The sequence below is a fragment of the Gopherus evgoodei genome, unplaced genomic scaffold, assembly GCF_007399415.2.
Source record: "Gopherus evgoodei ecotype Sinaloan lineage unplaced genomic scaffold, rGopEvg1_v1.p scaffold_59_arrow_ctg1, whole genome shotgun sequence".
NCBI classification, from domain to species: Eukaryota; Metazoa; Chordata; order Testudines; family Testudinidae; genus Gopherus; species Gopherus evgoodei.
Window position 1 is genome coordinate 282,196 of NW_022060080.1, and position 25,710 is coordinate 307,905.

At 50.8% G+C, this 25,710-nt stretch overlaps 2 protein-coding genes across 2 annotated transcripts in view; both read right to left on the reverse strand.

Annotated features, from left to right (window-relative positions):
- The window catches only part of LOC115643426 (adhesion G protein-coupled receptor E1-like), a 138,875-nt gene that overhangs the window by 25,445 nt on the left and 87,720 nt on the right, over positions 1–25,710 (reverse strand). The window lies entirely within an intron of this gene.
- The window catches only part of LOC115643439 (proto-oncogene vav-like), a 59,690-nt gene continuing 46,312 nt past the window's right edge, over positions 12,333–25,710 (reverse strand). The window contains exons 15-27 of the mRNA XM_030547472.1: positions 25,050–25,159; positions 23,973–24,074; positions 23,598–23,695; positions 22,682–22,704; positions 21,372–21,417; positions 20,488–20,624; positions 17,042–17,107; positions 16,308–16,339; positions 15,942–16,058; positions 15,179–15,266; positions 14,715–14,829; positions 13,777–13,928; positions 12,333–12,688 (exon numbers count right to left, since the gene is read on the reverse strand). Coding sequence (XP_030403332.1) covers positions 12,635–12,688; positions 13,777–13,928; positions 14,715–14,829; positions 15,179–15,266; positions 15,942–16,058; positions 16,308–16,339; positions 17,042–17,107; positions 20,488–20,624; positions 21,372–21,417; positions 22,682–22,704; positions 23,598–23,695; positions 23,973–24,074; positions 25,050–25,159 — 1,140 coding nt within the window. The 3' untranslated portion in view covers positions 12,333–12,634. The remainder of the gene's footprint in view (positions 12,689–13,776; positions 13,929–14,714; positions 14,830–15,178; positions 15,267–15,941; positions 16,059–16,307; positions 16,340–17,041; positions 17,108–20,487; positions 20,625–21,371; positions 21,418–22,681; positions 22,705–23,597; positions 23,696–23,972; positions 24,075–25,049; positions 25,160–25,710) is intronic.

Sequence of the window (25,710 nt, forward strand, 5' to 3'; positions counted from 1 at the left end):
CACTCCAGAGCTACTCCGTGGCAGTCTCCCCAGTACAGAGCTCCAGGGCTTACACTCACCGTTGCAATGGACAGCTGGATCAGTGAACTTCGTGGCCCCTGAAGTGGATATGAACCCAGGTCGGCAGGTGCAGTAGTAGCCCTGGAGAGTACTGGTGCATGTTGCGTGATCAGGGCACAGCATTGGATCGTCGCACCTGTTCACTGGGAAATGAAGGAGTAACCAGGGCTGGGCAGTGTTTTAAAACGCAGCCCTGTTTAGCTGCCCGCAGAGAAGGTGGCTTTGTGGCAAGCGGGGACAACAGCGCAAGAGAGCAGAAGGGAATGAAAAAGAAGAACAAGAAAAATACACAGAAACATGGGGAAAGAGGAGGAGGAAATGGGATGGAAAGTTCTTTGCCCGTTCAAAGCCCCCCTCCAGCTGCAGGACACACTGGGGTTCAGAACTGGAGATTTTTGTCCAGGTTTCTAGGCATCAACTTACAAGCGCTGGAGACATGCTGAGTCCCCTTGAAGCAGACGAACCAGCAAAAGCCTGGAAGAGGAGACACAACCAAAGATGATTATTGCACTGGGTTTTAGTGCCTATAGGAGGCTGGGTGGCCTAGTGGGTAGAGCAGTAGCTCTCGGGGGAGGGTGGTTGATTCTATTCTTGGCTCTGCTGGTTGACCTCAGCCAGTCTCTCCTCTCTATTTCCCTTGGGTCCAGCTTTCCCATTTTGATTATAAACTCTCAGCGCAGCCTTTATCTTCACACTGCTGATCATGGCTGAAACCCCTAAGCACTAATGGAACATAACCTATCAGAGTAACACCTTTTCTGTGGGCCAGATCCCAAGGTACTGAACTCAGGAACCAATCCCCAGGCGGTATGAATCAGCGTGGCACTCCTGACTGCCGTGAGCAGCTGAGGATCTGGCCCTCAGCCCCAGCAGGAGTTTAGCCTGAGTAAGCACCAAGGAAGGATATACAAGATCAGCTCATTCTGTGGGCCCCTTCACGAGAGAGAAGTTCTCAGGCACTCGCTCCTCTCACTGCCCGGCGATCTGACTATTTCTCTGTAAGCTAGAAAGCGGTGAGCACTAACCAACTCCAGGGACAGCTGAGCCCCCAGAGGTTCAGAAATGCGCCTTGGCTGGGACAACCAGAAGCCCAGCGGCTTGGTCTAACCCCCTCTGGAGCAGGGAAGGCAGGTGGAAACCTCAGAAATTTCCTGCTGTCACTTACTCTAGAGCTGCCCCTGCACAGAGGGGTTCTTTTGAGGCTCTCTCTCCTCCACCTTCACCGGGAACTCAGAGAGGTGGTGCCGTTTGATTTAAAATGGAAGGGACCAAACTTTCCAAAAAAGCCATTGGGCTGATCCTCATTTCCCCCAGCTCCCGTTGGTTGCTTAAGACGGAACAAAGGGCCGTGCGACACAATACAAGGAGAAGAGCTTGGCATTTGCAGCCCAGCCCGCTGCGGCTGGTTACACAAGGCTGTTTCCCATTTGGATCCAACAAGGGGGCTGGAAGTTTCAGGCTAGAAAATACAAGAGGATTTTTAACCAGCAGAGGAGGGAGGTTCTGGATCAGCATCCCGATGGGACTAGTGGGGGCAAACAGCCGAGCTAGGTGTAAGCTGGAGCTGGATACATTTATACACAGGGTTATATGGCAGGATTGTGTGTGCTAGCGGGGGACTGGACCACTGCAAACCATCCCTTCTCCTTCCCCAGGGGCTGGGCTGGCCAATGGAGAGGGTCAATTCCCACAACCCCACAGGCAGACATAGGTTAACCTGGAGGGACAATTGGCACCTGTGCAGAGGCAGAGGCTGGCCGGGCTGTGCTGCTCTCTGCTGGCCATGGTGATCCTCAGAAAGGCCAAGAGTCGTCAGCCAGGAGCTCCTGATCCACACCCACGCCACTCTCAGTTTCTGCAGTCACAGGCTCAGATCTGGGTGGGCCAAGGTGCTAACTGGGTGGGGTGGGGCCCACCTCTGGCTATGCCCCACACTGGCCTGGCTGACCTGGGAGGCCCCTTCCAGTCCTGTGTCCTGAGGCAGCCTCACTGGTCCGACCTTCCATCCATTAACTGGCTGCTTCGAGCAGCATCGGAAGTCACCACGAGGCTATGTGGGCTCTTGGGTACCCATCTGCAGTCACAGCACTGAGACGAACGCGGGACTCGCAGTAAAGGCCCCGGGGCCCAGCTCGACAAAGGTGCTTAGGCACAACTGTGCTCCAAAACGCCGGCTTGGCTACGTTCAGCACCCGTGACTGATGACACTCCCAGCGGCCACGGGCTAAGCAGGTGCTCAGCTGTGACTGGTGATTTGCTTCTCCCCACTAACAAACAAACACCCTACGCCTAGACAACCATGAGCACAAACAGTCCCGCTTGTGTCATGCTTATCTTGTGCCCCCACCCCACCCTTCCGCTGGGTTCCCTTTACCCACTTTCTCTTACGCTAAGGCCCCAATCCTCCCATGATCTTCACCCAAGCAGCCTGTCATAACATTTTTTCCCAGATTTGGACCTTAGCGTCCAAAATATGGGTGTTAGCATGAATTCCCCTAAGCTTAATTACCAGCTTAGATCTGATAGCGCTGCCACCAATCAGGAATTTTTAGGGCCTGATACCCTCTGGTCCCCCCAAAACCCAGATTCCTCAAGTCTTACAACAAAGGGAAATAACCCCCTCCCCTTGTTTCCTTGTTACTTCCTCCCAGGCTCCCCTCCCTAGACGACCTTAGGAGACTCCCGGCTCCCAGTCCTGGAAACACAAGTACCGAGAGAGCTAATCTCTCTCCCCTCCTCACCCAGAGGGTATGCAAAGTCAGGCTTAGTAAATCTAACACAAAGAGATTTTCCCCTTGACTTCTTCCTCCCACCAATTCCCTGGTGAGCTGCAGACTCAATTCCCTGGAGTCCCCACTAAAGAAAAACTCCAACAGGTCTTAAAAAGAAAGCTTTATATAAAAAGAGTGGAAAAGGACATAATATATAGTCTCTGTATCAAGGTGGCAATATACAGGGTCAATTGCTTAAAGGGAAAAAATGAATAAACAGCCTTAACCAAAAAGAATACAATTCAAAACACTCCAGCAACTACACACATGTAAATACAAAAAAACAATATAAACCTATTGTCTTACTACCTTTGTACTTACAACTTGGAAACAGAAGATTAGAAAGCCAGGAGATAGAAAAATCACTCTCAGAGCCGAGAGGGTCAGATCCAAGACAAAGAACTCACACCCAAAACTTCCCTCCACACAGATTTGAAAAAGTCTTGTTTCCTGATTGGTCCTCCGGTCAGGTGTTTGGTTCCATGTGTTAACCCTTTACAGGTAAAAGAACACTAACCCTTAGCTATCTGTTTTTACACAGCCCCCCATGCCTGTTACAGACAGGGGGACACTGGGATTAATCAGGGCTTAAAGAGCCTAAGCATTTTAGGACAGGAAGTGTCTTTTGCTATTTAGCTACTGTGGCAAGGCACCTTCTCAGTCTCTGCTGCTTTTAGCCCTGGTGAGACAGGCTTGGGTAATGTGGTCCCCCTTGGGACACAGGGGGAGTCTGCTCCCCATATCTCCACCAGTCCTGTTTAGAGTATTTTTGTCCCTTGTGGGAGAGAATACTGCCTCTCCTCCTGGTGAGGCTCACTGTCTTGCTGCTCCTTGCCTGTCAGCAGCAGAGCTCCTTCCCCCCCCCCCCCCCCCCCCCGCGGAGGGTTCAAAAAGGTCTCAGGCAGCCCTAAATTGGAATCAGCTGATCCTAATTAACCTCCGGTAGCTTCCCCATCAGCTGATTCTAATTGCTACCGTGGTAACCCTTTCTCAGCTGAACCTGATTGACCCGTAGTTGCCTCCCAGTTGATAGGGAGGAGGACCTTTTAACTCTCTGGGACTGATTCCTACCCCTCCCTTGCAGCTGTCTGTCCTGAGTTTATCACACTACACACAGCACCTAGCATATTGGGGGCATGACAATAACTTTAATAATGTATTGATTAACAACAACCAAGTGTTCATAATCAACGTGAAACAATTAATAGCAAACCACTAATAATCAAATCCACACACTACAAACACTAATGAATCTTTCATTAGTAGCCATTTGTGATTAATAATAAAAACACCCCAGGGATACCCAGCGTGGCAGCCACCGGTGTATTAATAGATTTGGAGGCAACAGTGAACATCTAGTCTGACTTCCTGTGTGATTAGTGCGATAGAACTTCCCTGAATGAATTCTTGTTTGAACAAGAGCAGATCTTTTAGAAAAACATCCAACCTTGATTTAAAGATTTCTAGTGTTGGAGAAGCCACCATGACCCTTGGTAGGTTGCTCCCATGGTTAATTGCCCTTGCTATTAACATTTGTACCTTATTGCCAGGATGAATTTATCTCGCTTCAACTTCCAGCCATTGGATCTTGTTAGACCTTTGTCCACTAGACTGAGAAGCCCATGCTCAAATATTTATTTTCCCTGTAGGTACTTATAGACTGGGATCAGGTCACCCTTTAACCTTCTCTTTGTTAAGCTAAATAGATCGAGTTCCTGAGTCTTTCACTACAAGACAAGCTTTCCAATTCTTTAATCATGCTCATGGCTCTTCTCTGACCCCTCTCTAATTTTTCCAACACCCTTCTTGAATTGTGGACCCCAAAACTGGACACAGGATTCCAGCCGGGGTCACACCAGGGATAAATACAGAGTAAAATAACCTCTCCCTCCAACTTGAGATTCCTCTGTTCATGCATCCCAGTATCATATTAGCCGTTTTACTCACAGGGTCACAGTGAAACCTCATGTTCAGCTGATTATCCACCATGACCCCCAAGTCTTTGTCTGAATCACTGCTTCTCAGGATGGAGCTGTAAATATGGCCGACAGTCTTTGTTCATAGATGTACGTCCATATACTTGGTCACACTGAAATGCATATTGCTTGATTGCACCCAGCTTACCAAGGGATCCAGATGTCTCTGTATCCATGACCTGTCCTCTTCCTTACTACCACTTCCCCAATCCGCATCTTCTGCAGACTTTCTCAATAACGATTCTACGTGTTTTTCTGGGTCATTCATCAAATAAGCATTTAGATGAAAAGTCACAGATCTGGGCTGAATGCCCATCACTGAAAGACCCCCCTACGACCCCTCAAAGATCCCAACACAATGACAATTATTGTTGCCCTTTTTCAACCCGAGCTGCTAGTCAAATTTCTGGGCCCAGGGCATCTTCCAGCTGGGAGCAGAAACTGATGATGGACTCTGGTATTTCCTATGTTTCAATCTGGTTTGGTTACAAGCCCTGCTTCTTCAAATGCAGGAGGGACCAAAAACCAGAGATAGCTTCTTTTCTTTACAAAAAACAACAACAAGGAGTCCTTGTGGCACCTTAGAGACTAACAAATATATTTGGGCATAAGCTTTCGTGGGCTACAGCCCACTTCATCAGATGTTTTAGCCCATGAAAGCTTATGCTCAAATAAATGTTTTAATCTTTAAGGTGCCACAAGGACTCCTCGCTGGTTTTGCTGATACAGACTAACATGGCTGCTACTCTGCAACCTTCTTTTCTTACAGTCCCAAGCCTCGTTAGCCAGCACCAAACCCAAAAGCTGTCTCTGGTCTTCTCCCAGGGTCATTCAAACCATGCCTACAAGCTCCTGTCTGGCTTTCTTCCTCTGTCTCTGAGTTTCCCCCCGTTTCTAGTCTGCCACTCCCCCCCGCAGCTAGATTAATTCCATGTCTAACATTCTAACACACATGGTCAGAATAATAGCCAGGTGGCACCCTCTGCCCACACGATGCTAGTTTCTGGGCAGATTCCATCCTGCCTTGTTTTGGGGGGGGGGCCTACAGGGTCTCTTACAATTATCTTCACACATCAATTTCCATGAGGTTTTAACTCAACCAGTAACAAGGATTGATTGCACCCACGAGCCTCAATCATGGATTGGGCCCCTGCAGTGCTAGGTGCTGTACAAAAGCAGAACATGAATACAGTCCCTGCCCCAAAGAGCTTAAGTTAAGTTAGTTTGTTTTTTGTCAAGCCCCCACTGGAAGAAAATAACACAATTCCTTGCAAACTTACCTATAAGGTGGGTGATAAGCTGCTTCCTCATTATGCCACTGCCTTCTCTTACCAGGCAAGAAAACTGCCCCTGCTTTATCTGGTTGCGATCTTTCTCAGAGGAAGTTTGCAGAATGACACGGTTTTTACTGGGGCTTCCTTTCAGAAGTGCTTTAGCTCAGCACTCCTACTCTTGTGACAGTTCTGCTTGCTCTGCCCAGAACGATCTCTGGGCATCTACTAAGTGTTTATTATCAGAGTATCCAAATAACACCCCTGCAATGGACAGGAAACAACAGGGGAAGTTGCAATCTTATCTCTTCAGGAACTGAAAGTGGGACATGGGGTGGGGAGGTTGGTCTTATCATAGAATCATAGAAGATTAGGGTTGAACGAGACCTCAGGAGGTCATCTAGTCCAACCCCTCGCTCAAAGCAGGACCAACACCAACTAAATCATCCCAGCCAGGGCTTTGTCAAGCCTGACCTTAAAAACCTCTAAGGAAGGAGGTTCCACCACCTCTCCAGGTAACCCATTCCAGTGCTTCACCATGCTCCTAGTGAAAAAGTTTTTCCTAATATCCAACCTAAACCTCTCGCACTGCAACTTGAGATCGTTTCTCCTTGTTCTGTCATCTGTCACCACTGAGAACAGCCGAGCTCCATCCTCTTTGGAACCCCGCTTCAGATAGTTGAAGGCTGCTATCAAATCCCCCCTCACTGTCCTCTTCTGCAGACTAGCCCAGTCCCCTCTGTAACATTGACCTCCATAGTGTTTTATGGAAATATGCTTATGAGCGTGAATATAATGTAACTGGAATATGCTTTATGCAAAAGGTCTCTTGTAAGGTGTCATTGTGAAGCTTATAATCCACTGAGTGTGTTCATCCTATTTGTATGTATGTATCGTTCTTGTATCTAAAACTAGAAATATAAAGTATACCTCTGAGGTCCTGTTGTAATTATGTGAGCCTTTAATGGTGGCTTGGAATCTTGGTGGCTCCCATTGACTAGGACAATTGGTTGTAAATGGGTTTATTTACCTGCACACCTTCCTGTGTACCTGACATGGGTTATGAAGAATGAGGTCTCACAGGACATGTGACCAGGTCACATGATACTGGAATCCATCTTAAACCTGGTGCTTTTCCATTTAGAAGGAGGGGTGGGGACCTAGAGAGACAAAAGATTCCCGCTTTGTGCCAAAGATATATAAGGGGGTGTAACAGAACAAAGGAGGTTCCAGTCATGAGAACACTCCTGTTTTCCACCTGTGTTGCAGCAGGCTAGTGAATCTGGCTCAACAAGGCAGGGTTCTGGAGTCCCAAGCTGGCAGGGAAAACAGGCTCAGAGGTAACTTCAGCACATCAGGTGATAGTCTCAAGGGGATCTCTGTGACCCAACCCGTCACACCCTCAGCCTCTCCTCATAAGTCAGGTGCCCCATGGGGCTCCCTGATAATTTTCATTGCCCTCTGCTGGACTCTCTTCAATTTGTCCACATCCTTTCTGTAATGGGGGGGCCCAGAACTGGAAGCAATACTCCATATGTGGCCTCACCAATGCCGAACAGAGGGGAATAATCACCTCCCTCGATCTGCTGGCAATGTTCCTACTAATGCAGCCCAATATGCCGTTAGCCTTCTTGGCAACAAGGACACACTGCTGACTCATATCCAGCTTCTCATCCACTATAATCCCCATGTTCTTTTCTGTAGAACTGCTGCTTAGCCAGCCGGTCCCCAGCCTGTAGCAGTGCATGGGATTCTTCTGTCCTAAGTGCAGAACTCTGAACTTGTTGAACTCATCAGATTTCTTTTGGGGCCCAATCCTCCTTGTATGGGCCTAGGAGACTTCTGTGTCTCTTCCTAGCTCAAGATCTAACAGGTAGAACAGGAAGCTGGAATTTGGACATGTGGGTTCTCTTCCCAGCACAGTGTTATCAAGTAGCTAGAGCATGTGAGTAGGAGTCAAGATTCCTGGCAGAGGACATTCATGATTTCAAACTTTTTTTTCATTCCACTTGTGAATGAAACCAAAAACTTTCAAAATTCTCAGGGAAAAAATATTTCAGGAGGAAAAGAAATCAATTGGGGGGGGGGGGTCACTCAAAATATTTCATTTCGACAAAGGTTTTTCATTTCGGTTGCTGCTTCAACAATGTTATCTTGTTTTACAACACGCACCCACCGTTAACACAAAATACAAATTTCAAAAATGGAAGTCATTTTGAAAAGAAAATGTGAACCATTTGGCTCCGAAAATGTTAAAATTGAGACACTGTTGGAACTTTTTTCCCTGAGACAAAATTTTGGTGAATCCAAATGTTTCCCTTTCGAGGGAACTGCAGTCTCCAGTGGAAAAAGGGTCAGTTGGACTTTTTCCATTCAGTTCTCTTGGGTTCTATCCTCAACTCAGGGAGGAAGGCTGGGAGTTAGGACTCCAGGGCTCTCGTCCCAGTTCTAGGAGGAGAGTATTACCTAGTGGTGAGAGCACAGAATTGGGACTCAGGGAAAGAACCCAGAAGTCCTGCTCTGGGAATATACTCTATTTATCTCAGCATGTCTCTTGGGGGCATGGTTCTAACTTTGAGAGCATGGTCTAGAGGTCTAAATACTAGACTGGGAATCCAGTGGTTTGCTTGCTAGTCCCAGCTCAGCCATTGACTTGCTGTGCAATGCAGTCAAGTCACTGCTGCTCCATGCCTCAGTTTCCCCAGCTGTGAAATGGGGCAATGATACTTAAGAAAAGTGTTTTGATATCTTTGGCTAAGACACACCAATGTAACTGCCACATAGTGTTACTGGGGGTATTTTCTTGCCTGAGTAAAGAGCAGGTTTTGTGGATGTAGCCAGAGCTAAGGGAAACGGGATAATAATGTACAAGAGAGGGCATACTGCTGGGAGATCCTGGTGCCATAAAGCTACATGCTCAGGGGGTGGATTCCTGCTCTGGGAAGGGGAGGCTGAGGGGAGCTGGAGCCCGGAAGTCTGTGGTCATATTTCATCCAGGATGTTTTTCATCATCGGGGCTTATTTCTGAGGCCGCTTTCTCAACAGCAGAGCCCATAGACGGGTAGACGCTGTACCCAGCTGCTTATGACGTGGCTAGTCTAGGCCGGGATTTCCCAACATAGATGACGCCTGAGATGCGAGCTCTACGTGCCCGGGAGGGCTGGACAGAGTGCTGAGTAGGGAGAGCTCAAGGAAAGCTTTGTAGGGCTGCAAGAGGGCAGGAGACAGGACGATGGGAGCAGTCCATGGAGACATACATGCAGCTGGGTAGATGGCTGTTGCCACTGGCTCAGCCGCCCGGCCTGCAGAGGGGTTCAGATCTGGAAGCCGAGTCGGGCCCTCCATACTTCCCTGGGACACACGGTTGTCCCAGTTTTCCTCTGCTGTTCCGCCAGGAGCCCTGAGATTCGCAGGAACATAGAGGGGGGAACCAATTCTGAGAACGCCCCTTCTGCAAAGCCGGGAGGGGACCGGAATGACGTCACGGCTGGAGCATCAAGCTGGCCCGTGCCCATGCGACTGCAAAAACTGACAAAATGTCACTTGGGAAAAGTGCTGAGTCAGTCACGGGCAGAGCGTTTCCCCAGAGCCGCTCTCAGAGGAGGGGAACGGAAGAGGCTTGCCCAAGGGGCAGGATGGGTAGTGGCTTAACTGCAGCCTCGAGCCTGAGGACACTTGGGTTCTATTCCAGGAACTGCTGCTTGACCTTCAGCAGGTCCATGCCTCAGTTTCCCCATCTGTAAAATGGGGGCTGAGGCTGACTTCCTTTGAAATAACAAGTGCCATGTGCATGCTAGGAGTTATCAGTGCTGGTTAATATTAATTCCTGCTGCAGCCGTGCCAGCATTCCCTCGGAGCTGCCCTGTGCCTGGCATGGAGATGTCAGCGGCAGAGATGGGCTGCCTGGGAGCAGGAAGCCCTTGGGGAGGCAAGGAGACGAGCGACCTTTCTGGTCTGGTGGGGCTTGTTTAAGCATTTTGTTTTTCAGGCCAAGGAGACATCTGAATAGGATGTTACACCTGGGGAACTGGGTTCTGGGGTGGGAGCGGGGCTGCGGGGGGGCTGGCAGTGTACAGGAATAGGGCAGTATCCCTTTAGAAACGTGACCCCTCGCGTACTGCTCCCCGTGTTCTGGTTTAGATGCTGCCAGACCAGCCGGAGGTGCGTAGCCAGGCCTCACACGTTGGTGAATGTGCACCCAGCTGGGCCCCAGCTGGATCGTGTTATTTTTATTGTGTAAAGCCCCAAAGGCACAAGGGGGGGAAAGGAAGGGGGATGGGAAAGGGCACCTGGCCAAGGCCCGCAGGGATAAATGGCAGCCCAGCCTCTCCGATTAACAGGCCAGGTGGTCCAATGGTTACAGTATTGCACTCTACAGACCTGGGTTCTCTTTCAGGCTCGGCCACTGACGCTGGCTGAGTCCCCAGCCCGCACTGTACCTTCTCTTCCGCCTCTCATTCTGGGCTAGTCCGGTTAGCCCACTAGCTCGTCGAGCTTGGGACCATGTCTCAGTAGGTGTTTGCACAGCACAATAATTAGCGCTTAGAGCACATTGCAATGGAGACGGGTATCACTCACCCCATTTTACAGTTGGGGAAACTGAGGCTCGGGGATCTGGCGGGACTGGCCCAGGGTCACCTAGCAGCAGAGAAATAGAAGCCAGGTTTCTTTGGTAGCAGTCCCGTGCCACCTGCCCGCCCATACACACCCCGAGACCACAGCGTTCTTCTTGAAACCAAGCGCTTCCGTTTTCCTTGGGTTTCCTGGAATATTGCACAAACTGAAGACCAGGGGAAATGCTGAGCCAGGGTTGAACTTACCAGCAGCTCAGCAAAATGCTGTACTGTATTCTGGCTCTGTTCCCAACACTCTCCCACCCCACGTTTCTCTCTTCCCAAACCCTAGGGCTACTGGGCCTAGGCCGCATTTCCCTGTGTTGTGTGTTTGTGGGGCCTAGCAGGCAACCCGCTCACCTGCCACGCCCACAACTTGGCTTCTGTGCCTGACTCTGGTGCTGGGTGATGTGGGACAAGATGCTTCCCTGCTCTGTGCCTCAGTTTCCTGGGAGACCCACATTATCACCACCACCACTACATCACTTGACGGTACCAGCACCATCTAGGGGTAGCTACTTTGGATGCTAACGCAGAACTGGGCCTGGTGTGGCTGGGAATTGATGCTACTAGGTGTCCATGTGCCCAGGATCTACCCTGGCAGCTCGTCCCTATGGACAATGCACTGCAGAGCCAGTGGAGCAGAGGGGAGGAAACCCTGCGTGGCCTCGGGTTTAGGCAGCACAGTGCAATGAAATGGATAAGTGACGTTTCCAGCTCTGGGGGTGGAATGGGGGCTCGTGAGTTAGAGGAGAATGGGATTCAGGACTCCTGGGTACTCTTCCCTCTTCTGGGATGGGAATGGGGTCTAGCTGTTGCAAGAATTCTCAAATTGAGGGTCATAAGGTCATGGAAGGGGGGTCGCAGGCTGCCAGCCCCCATGCATGCCAGGGCTCTGTGCAGGGCTAACAGCCCAAGCCTTTCAAAGCTAGGTGGCCAGGGAGCAGCTGCTGGCCAGGCGCCCAGCTCTGAAGGCAGCGCTGCCTCCAGCAACAGCCCAGAAGTAAGGGTGGCATGGTATGGGGAGGTGGGGGGGATCATCACAGCCTGAAATATTTTCAGAGGGGGGCCCAGCCAAAAAAGGTTGAGACCCTTATGTTAAAGCGTGGTGGGAGAACGGGAGCCAGGACTCCTGGGTTCTCTTCCCAACTCAGGAAAGGGAGTCAGGCCTAGTGGTTAGAGCAGGGGGGGGTGTGGCTCTGAAAGTCAAGACTCCCAGTTCTAATGCTGGCCCTGAGAAGAGAGGTTTAATTTAGAGTGAAGGGCTGAAAGTCATGACTGCTGGATCTAAACCCAGTGCTGGGAGGAAGTGTGGTCTGGTGGTTAGAAGAGGGGCATGGCTGTCAGGACTCCTGTGTTCTGTTCCTGGCTCATAAATTGACATGCCAGCAAATTGCTCCCCGTCATGCCTTAGCTCACCCTGCTGACCAATTTAGTAAAGAGTTAATGACAATCGCATGAGCCTGGTGCCATCTGGGTTCTGCCTATGCTGGAGGGAATATAAAGGTGGCAGTGAGCAAGGGATCCTCCCTCTCCAGGGGACAGCCTCCTACGCCTTCACATGGCAGCAGCCCTCTGGGCTCCATACACCTGTGCCTGATGGGGCAGTTGGATCATGCCATGGACTAGAGAGAAAAGGGCTCTTGGGCACAAGGTGACGGCCGGTACAGCTCCAGCCCATCCACCCATTCAGTTTATTCAACACAAAACTTCCTTTACATGCGTGAGAGAAGGGAAAGAGAAGAGGGATCCGAAAGTTCATAAATTAATAGTCCCGGGACGCTACTCCCCGCCGCACTTCCGCCAGCACAACATTACATCCTGCTACAGAGACCCCTTCCGGGCCTGGCTCCGCATGAGCTCACGGTGTGAGTGCCGCGCAGGGTCGGGAATCCTGTGGGTCATGATCTCGGGGGGTGGAAAATTACACAGGGCTCCAGACCTCAGCAATATTCCGAATAATCTTCCTCCACGTAATTTGCTGGGAACCAGCCAACCTAGGAGGGGAAAACCCAGTGAGACGTGGAATTGTTATCATAAAACAGCCATTGGAACATGGCCCATGTGCCGTATAAGCATTGCTGCCCTCTTCTGGATGGGATGGGTGCTGCTCACCTGTGTGTCACAAGCCCTGTACTGCTAAGAGCTAACAGGGATTCTCCTGTAACTCGGCTTGTTTTTGCAGCAGGAAGATCTGTGTGCTACCCCCAATGCTATGGTGAGATCTGCTGGCTATGCCACGTGGCACAGGGGCCACTATCATGAGGCATGAGTAGCTGGGAATGAACTTTGGACCTCTGGATCTAAAGGTACCAGTCTATACTGCTTGACCTAAAAGCCCCAGCTCCATTAGCTGGCTCATCAACAGCTACTGTTCCAGCCACCATTAGGGGAAGACAAAGTGCCACTAAAGTTGGCCAGTTGGCCATAGCTTTCTTGGCATCCTATACTCGCACTAGATGTTCACTGTTACCCGATGCATCAGAATGTGTGGGCGCGTGGGTGCACGCATGTGGAGCGATCGTGCACGTGCATGTTTGTGGGGCGGATCATACGTGTGCACGTGCATGCATATGGAGATCATTTATGGGTGTGTGCACACGTGCATGCACAAGCAAAAGGAATGCGTGTGTAGGCGTGCAGTGATTGTGCGTGCGCAAGCATATCTTTGGGTGTGGATTGTGAGTGGGGGTAAGACAGAATTGCTGTCCTCTGTTGAGTAGGAGATGATTACACCAGCTCACAAGTGTGTTTGGGGGGGGGGAGGGTTGCTTGCACAGAATTGGGGTTGGGGGGGGAGGGTTGCTTGCACAGCTGCCCCCTGCTGGATGGAATATGTCAGCACTGCTCACATGCATGGGTCTATATACACTAGAGAGTGATGTGTGAATGTGCGTGTGCTGGGATTACACTCTATATGTGTAGAGGTGTGAAGAACGCTGCCCCTTGCTGGATGGGATATGTCAGAGCGGGTCATGTGCGTGTATGTGTGTGTAACACTGCACCCTTGTGGACGGGCTATGTCAGGCCTGTTCTGCTGCATAAGGGGGTTGTAATTCAAACTCCCACTCAGCGGTGCACTCACCCGGCCGTAGATCTCCCCTTTCCACCAGCCCTGCTGCCCTTTCTTGCTCAGGATCTTTATGATGTCACCCTCCTTGAGCGTTAGCTCCGTCCGGTCCCGTGCGCAGAAATCGTAGCGAGCCTTCGCCGATCCAAAGTACTTCAGTCCTCCTGCTGCAAGGGGACAGACCCACACTAGAGACAGCTGTGCCAGGACCAGACACCCTCAAATAAAGATCCACCCCTTTGGTGGGATCCTGGAAAGCGAGCAGTCCCCGGAAGTGCTCGTAACCCACCACGTGGCTGGAGGCAGGGACCGCATGGTGAAAGACTGGCTCTCTCACCTCCTGGGGCTCCGAGGGCTTGGGCCACAGAGGGTTAATTTCGAGAGACCACCAAGGTGGAGTCTATGCCCCAGTCGTGACCCACAGGAAAGGGCACCACTGCTGGGGGCCATGGCCACATGGCTCCCCCACGCTGTGACATCTCCCATCAGCACTAGAAACGCAGCCCAGAATATCCCCCCTCTTCTTTGCAATGGAGCCTTTGCCAGGTCCGGCAGGGAGCACAGACCACCCTCACCAGCTGGGGGCTGCCCCAGCCCTTATGGGCATTTCGACAAGCATCCACACGCCAGCAGCCGACCAGGATGAACGATTCGAGCTGGGCCTGGGAAATGACAGGTTTTGCCTCTCAACATTTTTTTTCCTGGTTTTGTCAAAATTTTCCCATTTTTGTTGAAAACCCTGGAAATTTGACAAAAACTAGAATGGGGGGGGGGAATTTGGGTTGAAAAGCCACCGTCCCTCAAGAAAAATGTTTTAGGGGAAATTTCCATCCCATATATGCCAGGTCATGAGGATCTATCCCAAGAACCCCAGGGGCTGAGATTCTGCAGCGCTCGGGGGGCGCTCAAGGTCTCCCCGCCCTGGCTCCAGCACTGGCCCCCGAGTACCCTACCGGGAGGTCTGGAAATGGCCCTCTGCTCAGGCTCCTTGAATGGGAACTGCAGCGTGGTGTCGAGGGTTTTGAAGCAGTCTTTCAGGGAGTTCTGCTGGTAAAACTCCACTAGCTCCTAGGGAGGAAGCACGGAAAGGCCCTGAGCATGCGGAGATTCCTTCTCTCTTGGAGCAGGAGCAGAGACAGTAACAGCTGGCCCCCACTCCTCCAGCCCCTCCAGCCAGAAATAGAACCCAGGAGTCCTGACTCCCAGCTGTCTCCCCTTCTAACCCACTAGCTCCCACTCCCCACCCATGGCTGGGAACAGAACCCAAGAGTCCTGGCTCTCAGCCCCTCCTGCTCTATTCAGTACACCATCCTGAGGGCTAAGCGGCTGGTGTTGCACTACGCATTCCCCCAGTGGCTAGAGCCTTCCAGTGAAGATAGAGTTGAAGCATCGGATGCGAAATCCGCTCAATCCTTACTATGAGTCCTTTGAACGCCTTCTTCTCTGTGATGCGGTACAGGCCCTCCGACGTCAGGATCTTGATGTGTTTGATTTCTACGTTAAACCTGGGGGCACAGACACCAGCTCTCAGGGGGCCGCTGGTTTCCTAACGATCTCTACAGCTGTAATTTTCCAGTGTATTGCACCTTTAAATTTCTAGCTGTCTGCTCTCTGGGAAGGGCAGTGCTTTGTGCATGGAAGAAAAATGCAGCTTGTTACAGAAGAGAGGCACACACTGTACTCTCTCTCACAGGTCTTTCAGAAAGCACTAAGATGGGGATCTGGCCCCACCGACTCCAATGGAGTGACACTGATTTGTGTCAGCTGGGGCTTCGGCGCTAGGAATACAGGATTCTCCATAATAGCACAGCTCTGGCCTTGTATCTCACCTCAAATGGCAAGCACATCCAGATGGAAGATCATCGTATGCACTGCAGCAGGAGGCACTTTTCCCTGCTCCCCTAGCTGGCGCTTTTGGATATGCTATTCTTAAATATCTAACCCTATCTTCTTAACTTACGAAGCAAATTGCCTTCATAAAATCATGAGGTGGGGAGTCCCAAAGGTTACCTCTTGCATATAAAAATATTTACTTTTACCAGGTGGAAATTCAATTTTGCTAAGTGCCCTCTGGTGTTTGCATTATAGGGAAGGGCCCAAAAGAGTTCTCCCTGAAAGGCAAGCTATTCATGCACACAAAGATGTTGCTCTGTAGTAGCTGTTATTAAGGTTAGGATTACTTGATGCTGATGGCAAACTCAGCTGCATCCTTGACCCTCTGCCGCACCAGGAACGTGCCGTCTGAACGGTTCGTGAGGATTTGTTCCGCCTCTGCTCTCTCCATAGGTCCCGCGTACCTGCAAGTAGGGACATCCACACAGGAGTTATTACTTGAATCTATGATTCAGCCACTAGATGTGGCTGTGGGCTGTATGCCATACCAGCGAGAGTGTGGTCTGGTAAACAATGGAGACAAACCTAGAACTCAAGCTGGTTTAAAACAGTCTGTGATTTCATAGAGCATAGATTCACAAGGCTGGACTCCAGGTTAAACAGCAATAAATTACGTAGGTGCAGAAATGTTTCAATTCTATCATTTTACTTACCAAAGATAAACAGAAAAATCTGGGGGAGGATTCTGGGGGGAGAAAAGAAAGAAGTTTTATTTTCTTGCAGTAAATAAAACAGAGAAGAAAGAGTTAAATCTGGCCCAGGAGATCTGATGTCAGTGCTCTGTTATTCTAGAGTTTCATTTTGCTCCCAGTGTCACATCACAAATAATTCATTTTTTAAAAAAAAATTATTTATACAACGGTACAAAGAATGGGGCCACAATGGTACAAAGAATGGGGCCCCATTGTTCCAGGTGCTACACAGACCAGGGCTCCATTGGCCCAGGCACTGCATAGACCTTCCCCAAGATCAGGACCCCAGGGCCCCAGGTGCTGCCCAGACACATAGTGAAAGACAGTTCCTGCCCCAGACAGCATGTACACAAAGAAAGAATTATTATACCCAATTTAAAAATGAGGAGCTGAGGTGCAAGGAGATGAAGTGACTTGCCCAAGGACATGAAGTGACTTGCCCATGGTCCCACACAGGCAGTCTGTGGCAGAGTCAAGAATTTCACTTACATCTTCTGAGCCCCATTCCAGCACCTTACCCACAAAACCCACCCTTTCTTCTGCTGCTAAGCATCCTGGATTGCAGACTGACATCTGCCCTTTGTCCCCAGAGCAGATACAACCCACCGAAACTTGTCTAAGGAATTTAGAGACCCTACAAAAACATCCAGCATTGAACAGCTAATTGAGCAAATGTGAAAGGAGTCGCTACTCACACACACATACGGTTTGACTTTTTGGCATGGGAACCAGCCGATCTCGTTCGTGGATGTGTTTCTGCCCTGCAAAGCGGAAGCCAATGCACGTCAGATCTATCATAAAGAGCTATCAGGGAAGAGGCCGAGGTGGCTGCTCTTGGCCTGGTTTGCAGAGGGACTATTGTAGGCTGGATGTTTAAGACAAGAGCAGATATATTTCAATTCGGCTATCCCGACGTGGTGTTTCTTGGGAATTGTAGTTTGGTTTTCTTGTGACCCCATTCGCTTTGGGTCGGACTCCCCAGCCAAACTACTTCTCCCAGGATGCACCGTGATCAGGGCCTCCCATGATGCAACCATCTCCCCTCACCATGAGGGCAGACTGTGGTGCATCATGGGAGATGTAGTCTGACCAAGAAGCCTGGCCTTTGGGAAAGAAACGGGAGCATGAGGCAACCAAACTACAACTCCCACAAGGCACCAAGTCTACATTCCCCAACCATAATATGCACGGGAAAAATCCCCTTTTACAACCAGCTCTAGCCTGAAGGCCTGAGCCAGCCCCCACTGAAGTCAATGGGAGTCTTCTCCATGGGTTCCAGTGGGTTCTGGATCAAACCCTGCCTAGTACTCAGCATCTCTGATCAGACCCGCACCGAGATCAGAGCCCCCATTGTGCTGGCCACTGAACAGACCCTGACTGAGATCAGAGCCCCATCATGCCAGGGGCTGCACAGACCCTGACTGAGATCAGGGCTCTGGGAATTAACTGGGAGAAGACAAGGCGTGGGTCACCCTGCCAAAGGGGGCTACTTATTGCTGCTAAAGCCCGAGGTATAAACACAGAGACACTGAGAGCAGGTTGGACACCAGAGCTGCTGGACGGGGAAGACCCTATGGTTCTCTCTGGTCGTCACTGCCTGGCATCACAACTAGGAGGAGTCTCATAGACTCATAGACTCTAGGACTGGAAGGGACCTCGAGAGGTCATCGAGTCCAGTCCCCTGCCATCATGGCAGGACCAAATACTGTCTAGACCATCCCTGATAGACATTTATCTAACCTACTCTTACATATCTCCAGCGATGGAGATTCCACAACTTCCCTAGGCAACCTATTCCAGTGTTTAACTACCCTGACAGTTAGGAACTTTTTCCTAATGTCCAACCTAAATCTCCCTTGCTGCAGTTTAAGTCCATTGCTTCTTGTTCTACCATTGGAGGCTAAGGTGAACAAGTTTTCTCCCTCCTCCTGATGACACCCTTTTAGATACCTGAAAACTGCTATCAGGTCCCCTCTCAGTCTTCTCTTTTCCAAACTAAACAAACCCAATTCCTTCAGCCTTCCTTCATAGGTCATGTTCTCAAGACCTTTAATCATTCTTGTTGCTCTTCTCTGGACCCTCTCCAATTTCTCCACATCTTTCTTGAAATGCGGTGCCCAGAACTGGACACAATACTCCAGTTGAGGCCTAACCAGCGCAGAGTAAAGCGGAAGAATGACTTCTCGTGTCTTGTTTACAACACACCTGTTAATGCATCCCAGAATCATGTTTGCTTTTTTTGCAACAGTATCACACTGTTCACTCATATTAAGCTTGTGGTCCACTATGACCCCTAGATCTCTTTCTGCCATACTCCTTCCTAGACAGTCTCTTCCCATTCTGTATGTGTGAAACTGATTGTTCCTTCCTAGGTGGAGCACTTTGCATTTATCTTTATTGAACTTCATCCTGTTTACCTCAGACCATTTCTCCAATTTGTCCAGATCATTTTGAATTTTGACCCTGTCCTCCAAAGCAGTTGCAATCCCTCCCAGTTTGGTATCGTCCGCAAACTTAATAAGCGTACTTTCTATGCCAACATCTAAATCGTTGATGAAGATATTGAACAGAACCGGTCCCAAAACAGACCCCTGCGGGACCCCACTTGTTATACCTTTCTCCTTGTTATACCTATCTCCTGATGAGGCCAAGACCTCCCTCTTGGCCTCATCAGGAGAGTTGAGTACCAGGCTCAGCAACTGAGCCACTTTCAGAAGCGGCCTGGATCAGGTCTATTTCATCATTCGGTGCCTGATACTGCCCGGCCTCCTGACCAACAAGAGGCTAAAGCACTAATTGATTTATGCTGCTCTCCTCTTTGACAGCTAATTTTAAAGACATCCTTCCCCACCATGAGCTCTATAATGATCTCAGCTACAGTCATCAGCAGGGCTTGACTGCTGGAATGTCCACACTGACAAACAGACCCCTCCCACTTGAGCTAAAGTGAGCTCCATTAGCCAGCTGCACTAACTTGCGGCATCTTGAAAACTGTATTGCAACCGTACGCTATCCCTTTAAATGCTCGGCAGGTAGGGGCGTGTTCCTAGTCCTGTTTGTGGGCAGGGAGCTCTGTAGGAAGCTCTGAGATGTGGGCCTAGCAATAGTTAGATTGCAGCCAGCCAGCCTAGAGTAAGGTGGGGCAGGGCCACCCAGAAGGGGAGGCAAGTGGGGCAATTGGCCCCAGGTCCCGGGCCCCACAGGGGCCCCGCAAGCCCTGGCTGAGAATCCCTTCCCTGGCTAGAGGCGCCTTTTTAATTTTTACTCACCCGGCGGCTGTCTGAGTCTTCAGCGGCACTTCAGCGGCAGGCCCTTCACTCGCTCTAGATCTTCAGCAGCACTTCGGCGGTGGGTCCTTCAGTGCTGCCGAAGACGCGGAGCAAGTGAAGGACCTGCCGCTGCCGCAGACTCTATGCGCCGCCCGGTGAGTACAAGCGCCTTTTTTTATGTCCGCTCCCCCGCTTTGCCCCAGGCCCCCTGAATCCTCTGGGCGGCCCTGAGGTGGGGTGAGTTATTTCTCAGGGAGAAGCCTGTTTTGTCTCTCTCTGTTTTGGGGTTCTTATGTGTTATCATTCTGGATTCAAAGCAATAAAGTTGTGTTACATTGCAACCTTCCGGCAAGAGTATTCTAGGTTTATCTAGTTTCTTGGTTTGCATGCCATGAACATAACAGTCGTCAGACTGCTAGCCTCTGGATGGACCAGCCATCAAAATGGGATGTCCTCATGGGGCAGAGCCCTGTGGTTTTGGAACCAGAAATCCCGGCTTCAAGTCCCCGCTGACCAAATTTACGTGCAATTCCTCTAGTCCAGCAGTTCCCAAACTATGGGTGGTGACCCCAAGTGGGGTCGCACCATCAGCGGATTGGGTTGCAAGTCCAAGTGAGTAGCCAAACCAAATCTAAACGTGTCTGGAACCTGCTCCAAAAAATGATGTCCTCTGTGCAGCATGACCTTGTGCATACAAGGTCATGCCACGTGGAAGATGCTGTATTTGGTTCACCCTCCAGCAGTGGGTCTAGTGATGCAGTTATAGGGTGGTGGGAATCAGTGGGATTGAACGTTCAGGAACCACTGTTCTAGTCAGTGTGTCTCCATCAGGGCACATGGAGTGATGGGTGGATGGCTGCGGAGATACCTACCTCCCACCAGAGCTGCTCCACCTCGGCTTTCGTCAGCTCCACAATGTCCCCCATGCTGAGTCGCAGCGACGGGCCAAATGCCACGGGTGGCGGGGGCAGACCGTAATACTCCTGGCAGACCTCCATTTTGGGCAGCCCTAAGGAAACAAGGGCATTGGCAAGGAACCGGTCACAGGGCAATCCGATGTATCTCCCTGCAGCCAGTGCCTGCCACCCGGCAGCATCTGTGCCCAGTGATCCTCCCATCCGCTACGTGGACACACATGGACGGTCACATCTTCCTGGTGCGAGGGGGACAGAAAATCCTCCCTGTGTTCTACAGGGGGGATAGAGAGACAGCCCCAGGGCAGGCCCCATCTGCCCCTCCAGGACGGGGATTCTGCATGCAGGATGGTGTATGTTAAGGGCTTATTGTCTCCTGAACTCTCATCAACCCAGAGCTCCCATGAGCCAGTGGGGCTTTCCTGCACGTGCCCTGAATTTAACTGGAGCTCAGCATCCCAGCACAGCTCAGGGATCCCTCTAGTCCGGTGTCCAGCCTGTGGGAATGGTAGCTCAGTTACCACATGTTCTCCTCTATGGGGCAGGCTCCCCAGCCAGACTGCATCACCCATGATGCACCACATTTAAGAGGGATGAGGTTATCGCATTCCAGTTCCTTGTAGTACAGCAGACCTAGCAGAACTTAAAAGGGGATCTTTTACTGAGGCATTAGACCCAGAACAGACCCTCATCTCTCTCCAGGATGCAGTACCTGGAGTCATCAAGAGGGGTCTCCATCACACCTGGCCTAATCAGGACTGCTGATTACAAGAAAGGAAATTCCTTCCTGAGTCCCCTGCCTGCCCTGAAGCATGAGAGTAGGTGCCTGCCACAGGACTTACCAAGGTCATTCTTCTTTCTCTCCTGCATGTGTCGGTTGGATTTATTCTGCAGAGGGAAGACAAGGAGCCTGGCTCAGATAAAGAGATTGTGTGAGATCTGTCTGCAGTTCAGCAGGCACAGACCCTGCTATACATCAGCGGGGGGTGTAGCATTATGAGCAGAACTGTAGTAAGAGGGTGGGGCTTGAGGAGGGACTTAGGTCAGTGTGGTACTAGGGGAGGGCTCAGCAAGGCAAATATAACAACCCCCCATGTGGTAATTAATCCCCTTCTAACGGCAGCTGAGCCATAGACAGAGGCTGATGAGCCTGCTACTAGGTCAGGTTTTAGACCCAGAGGTCCCAGGTTTGATCCCCCTTCCTGGTGACGGCCGTACCAGCATAACATAAACTGGGACCAAGTTCCTTTGCACCCAATCTCTAGACCATCAGTATGTAAAGATCTCCCTTGTCCCGCATCACTTATTGCTAATTAATCATGGGGCAGGGGTCTGTGATCTCCTGATGCTGCCATTTAGGCTGTGGCTAGGGCTGATCCCCCAAATTTTCCATTTAGGGTTTTTTCTGAGAAACACCATTTTTCATGAAAAGTGTCAGCTTTCTGCAGAAAAATGTCCATTTTTCTTCAACCCCCACCTCCCAATGCCTGAAAATTTCAATATACTCCCCCAGTGCCTCATGGGAGTTGTAGTTCAGTGGCCTCGTGCCCTCATTTTCTTCTATGGGCCTGGCTCCCTGGCTGGATTACATCTCCCATGTGCTCTCTCCCATCAGCCACAAGGCCTGGCTTTTCACTCACTTATACTGAAGCATCACTGGTGTAAAATAAGGCGCTAGTGAGCGAGAAATTAGGTGCAATGTCTGTCTGATAAACAGTATAAGGAGAGAGCCAGGCAGCGAATGAGCTGAGGTGAAGGGAACCTTGTTTTAATGTCTCTGGTGCTTCAAGGGGCAGTATTGCCCAATAGCGAGAGCACTGGACTGGGAATCAAGAGACCTGCCTTCTATTTCCAACTCTGACTTGTGTGATCCTGACCAAATCCCCTCCCCTCTCTATGCTTTAGCTTCTAAACATTTCTACTTTATTATTATTCTTATTTATTAGGTGTATTACGGTAGGTGTAAGACCCCACCCTCCCAAGCCCAGGACTCCATTGTGCTAGGCCCTGTACAGACACAGAACAAAAAGACAGACCCAGTCTCTTACTATGTGTTTTTGTTCCCATGGAGCCCAGGACAATAAAAGTCTCCACCCCCCATATGAGAACGTTTTAAGGTTGAGATTTAAGGTTGAGTTCGGGGTTTGTTTACCTTTTTCAGCGTAGACCCATAATCTAGATTAAACAGAAAAGAGGGGAAATGATTACTTGATAGTTCTGAAATCTCATCCTAAGAGTTCTCAGACTAAATTAAAGCGGAATTGTATTTCTGTTTGTGGGTGACCAGTATGTGCCAGGGAGGCTGGGTTAGAATACTCACCTCCTGTCCCATGTGTTGCCCCTTTGTACCCCACTGGTACCTCAGCGGCATTCGGCTGCAGCGCAGATGGTGATACAAAGCAGCAGCTGCAGTGAAGGGGTTAACTAGTGCCTGTAGGCCAACGCTTTCCTTCCTCTGCTTTTGTATTCAGCCACTTGCAACTGCACCCTCCTCAGATGTATCCCAGAATCCTTTGTGCCGCCATGCCGCAGCTGCCTCCCAGAATCTCTTGCACCACTTTGTCCATGCTGCATCCCACAAGCCCTTGCAACACTTGGCCCAGATGCATCCCAGAATCCCTTGCACCTCATGGCTTAAATGCATCCCACAATCCCTTGCACCATTTTGTGCATCCCTTACACAACTTTGTCCAGCTGCATGCCAGAATCCCTTGCACCTCATGGCCTAGATGCATCTCAGAATTCCTTGCACCACTTTGTCCCAACTGCATCCCACAATCCCATGCCCCAGCTGCGTCCCAGAATCCCTTGCACCACTTTGTCCATGCTGCATCTCACAATCCCTTGCAACACTTGAACCAGATGCATCCCAGAATGCATTGCACTTCATGGCCTAGATGCATCCCACAATCCCTTGCCCCCAACCCTTCAGATAAGGCCCCCTGAGAATCAGCTGATTAGTTTCCTGGTTGCTGTAAGGAGGGCTGGCCGCAGGCAGGCTCAGGTGGCAGGGACAGAGTTGTACATCCCGCCAACGCTGCTGACCTGGGCTGGACGCAGACACGTACCTGAGCTCGACTTCCCGCAGGGGGATACCCGGCCCAGACACTCCTTGTGAGCCGGGGCTTTGCATCGGCTGCAGCGATAGCCCTGATAGAACGTGCCCCTATTCGCACGGCCAAAAGAGAGAACATCTGTGTGTTAGAGTTGCCATGGTAAATCAGGGCTTGAAGTCATCCCCTCGACCCTTCTGCCCTGCTCTAGTAACCCCTACTTTCCCATGCCCCATCCCCAGCTCAGCCCTGCCCCACAAATTAACCCCGAATACGGGATTGGCCAAACTCAGGAGACGCCTTAGCCGGGAGCAGTAGTGCAGACCAGCAGCTGGTGTAGGGGATGTACATGTCCCAGGCTGGTTGCACTAGGATCCAGGCAGCTCCTACCTGAGCAGCATCTGGCAGGATTTGCAGGACGCATTCTCCTCGAAGGAGTGCATGTGGAAGTCGTGGCCATTGGACGTGGCGTTTTCGGGGTAGATATTGGAGCTACAGGGATCAGGGGAGAGAGACAGACCAAGTTATGCATATTATTACTATTATTATTATTATTAGGTGTATTTCGGTAGCACCTAGGCATCCCAGTCACTGGCCAGCTCCCCTTTGTGCTAGGCACTGAATATTATGGTAGTACCCAGGAGCACTTTGTCCCCTAGTTCTGATGGAGCCGGTGTGTTAAAAATAGCAGTGTAGCCGAGGTGGTGTGAGGAACAGGAGGAGCTGGCCACCCTGAGGACGTGCCTATGGGCATGGACAGGATCATACTCAGGGCAGCTAGTGAAAGTCCCTCCTGCCATTCACACCCCCACGGCTACACTCCCATTTTTAGTGCATGGCTTGAACAGACCTAGAACAGGTACGTCTGCTCAGGCTGGACATTACAGCTGCAGCTCAGAACGTAGATTTATTCTATGTGTCTGTGCAGCACCCGGCACAGCGGGGCCCTGATCTCAACTGGGGCAGGGACCGTCTCTCGCTGTGTGTCTGTGCAGCGCCTGGCACAATGGGACCCTGATCTCAACTGGGGCAGGGATCGTCTCTCACTGTGTGTCTGTGCAGCGCCTGGCACAATGGGACCCTGATCTCAACTGGGACAGGGACCGTCTCTCGCTATGTGTCTGTGCAGCGCCTGCACAATGGGACCCTGATCTCAACTGGGGCAGGGACTGTCTCTCACTGTGTGTCTGTGCAGTGCCCGGCACAATGGGGACCCTGATCTCAACTGGGGCAGGGACCATCTCTCACTGTGTGTCTATGCAGCACCGGGCACAACAGGGCCCTGATCTTCATCAGAACCTCTGGCCACTGCCACTTTACCACTAATAATCTAGCAAGCAATAACCACCGGGGGCAGGACATGGCAGAGAAGTTTCAGAGAAGGGCTGGGACAGATTTTTGACACTGAATCTGCAGAGAATCAGTAGACAGGGATGGGAGTGAGGGTTGGGGGAGGGGGGAACATACATGGACATTTCAAACTGCTCCATCCACTTCTTCTTCAGCTCTCGTGTCTTGAAGAAGAGCTCATAGGCCTGGGTCCCGTAACTACAGATCAGGTGGAACATGTAAGTCCACTGGAAAAGATAAGCACACAGATGTTTAACAGTCCCCCTGGAACTCATGGGGCAGGGGTACCACCTTCCCAGTAACTGCATATCAGACAAGGGGACTCAAAGAGAGACGTGAAACCACACTCCCCCCAGCACCCAGCAGCAGCAGCAGCAGCAGACAGGGGCAGTGTGGACTAGAAATTAGAGCAAGGGAGTGAGGAGGCAGGATGCCTGGGGTCTATTCCCAGCCTTGGGAGGGGAACGAAGTCTAGTAATTACAGCTAGGGAAGCAGGAGTCGGACTACCAGGGTTCTACTCCCAGCTTTTGGAAGGAGCGTCGACCAGTAGTTAAAGCAGGGTATGCATGGAAGCCAGGACTCCTGGGTTCTATTCCTGGCTGTTGGGAGGAAAGTGCCCAGGGTTAGAGCAGAGGGACTAGGAGTGGGAGTTATTTTGCTGATTCTCCCTGGCAGCCAGAACTGGCAGGTCTCATTAGCTCCAACCCAGAAGCAGAAAAGGGCTGAGCCGGGCGGAAGAGGAGCTAGTGCAGGGGCAAATATTGGGATCAGCCAAGC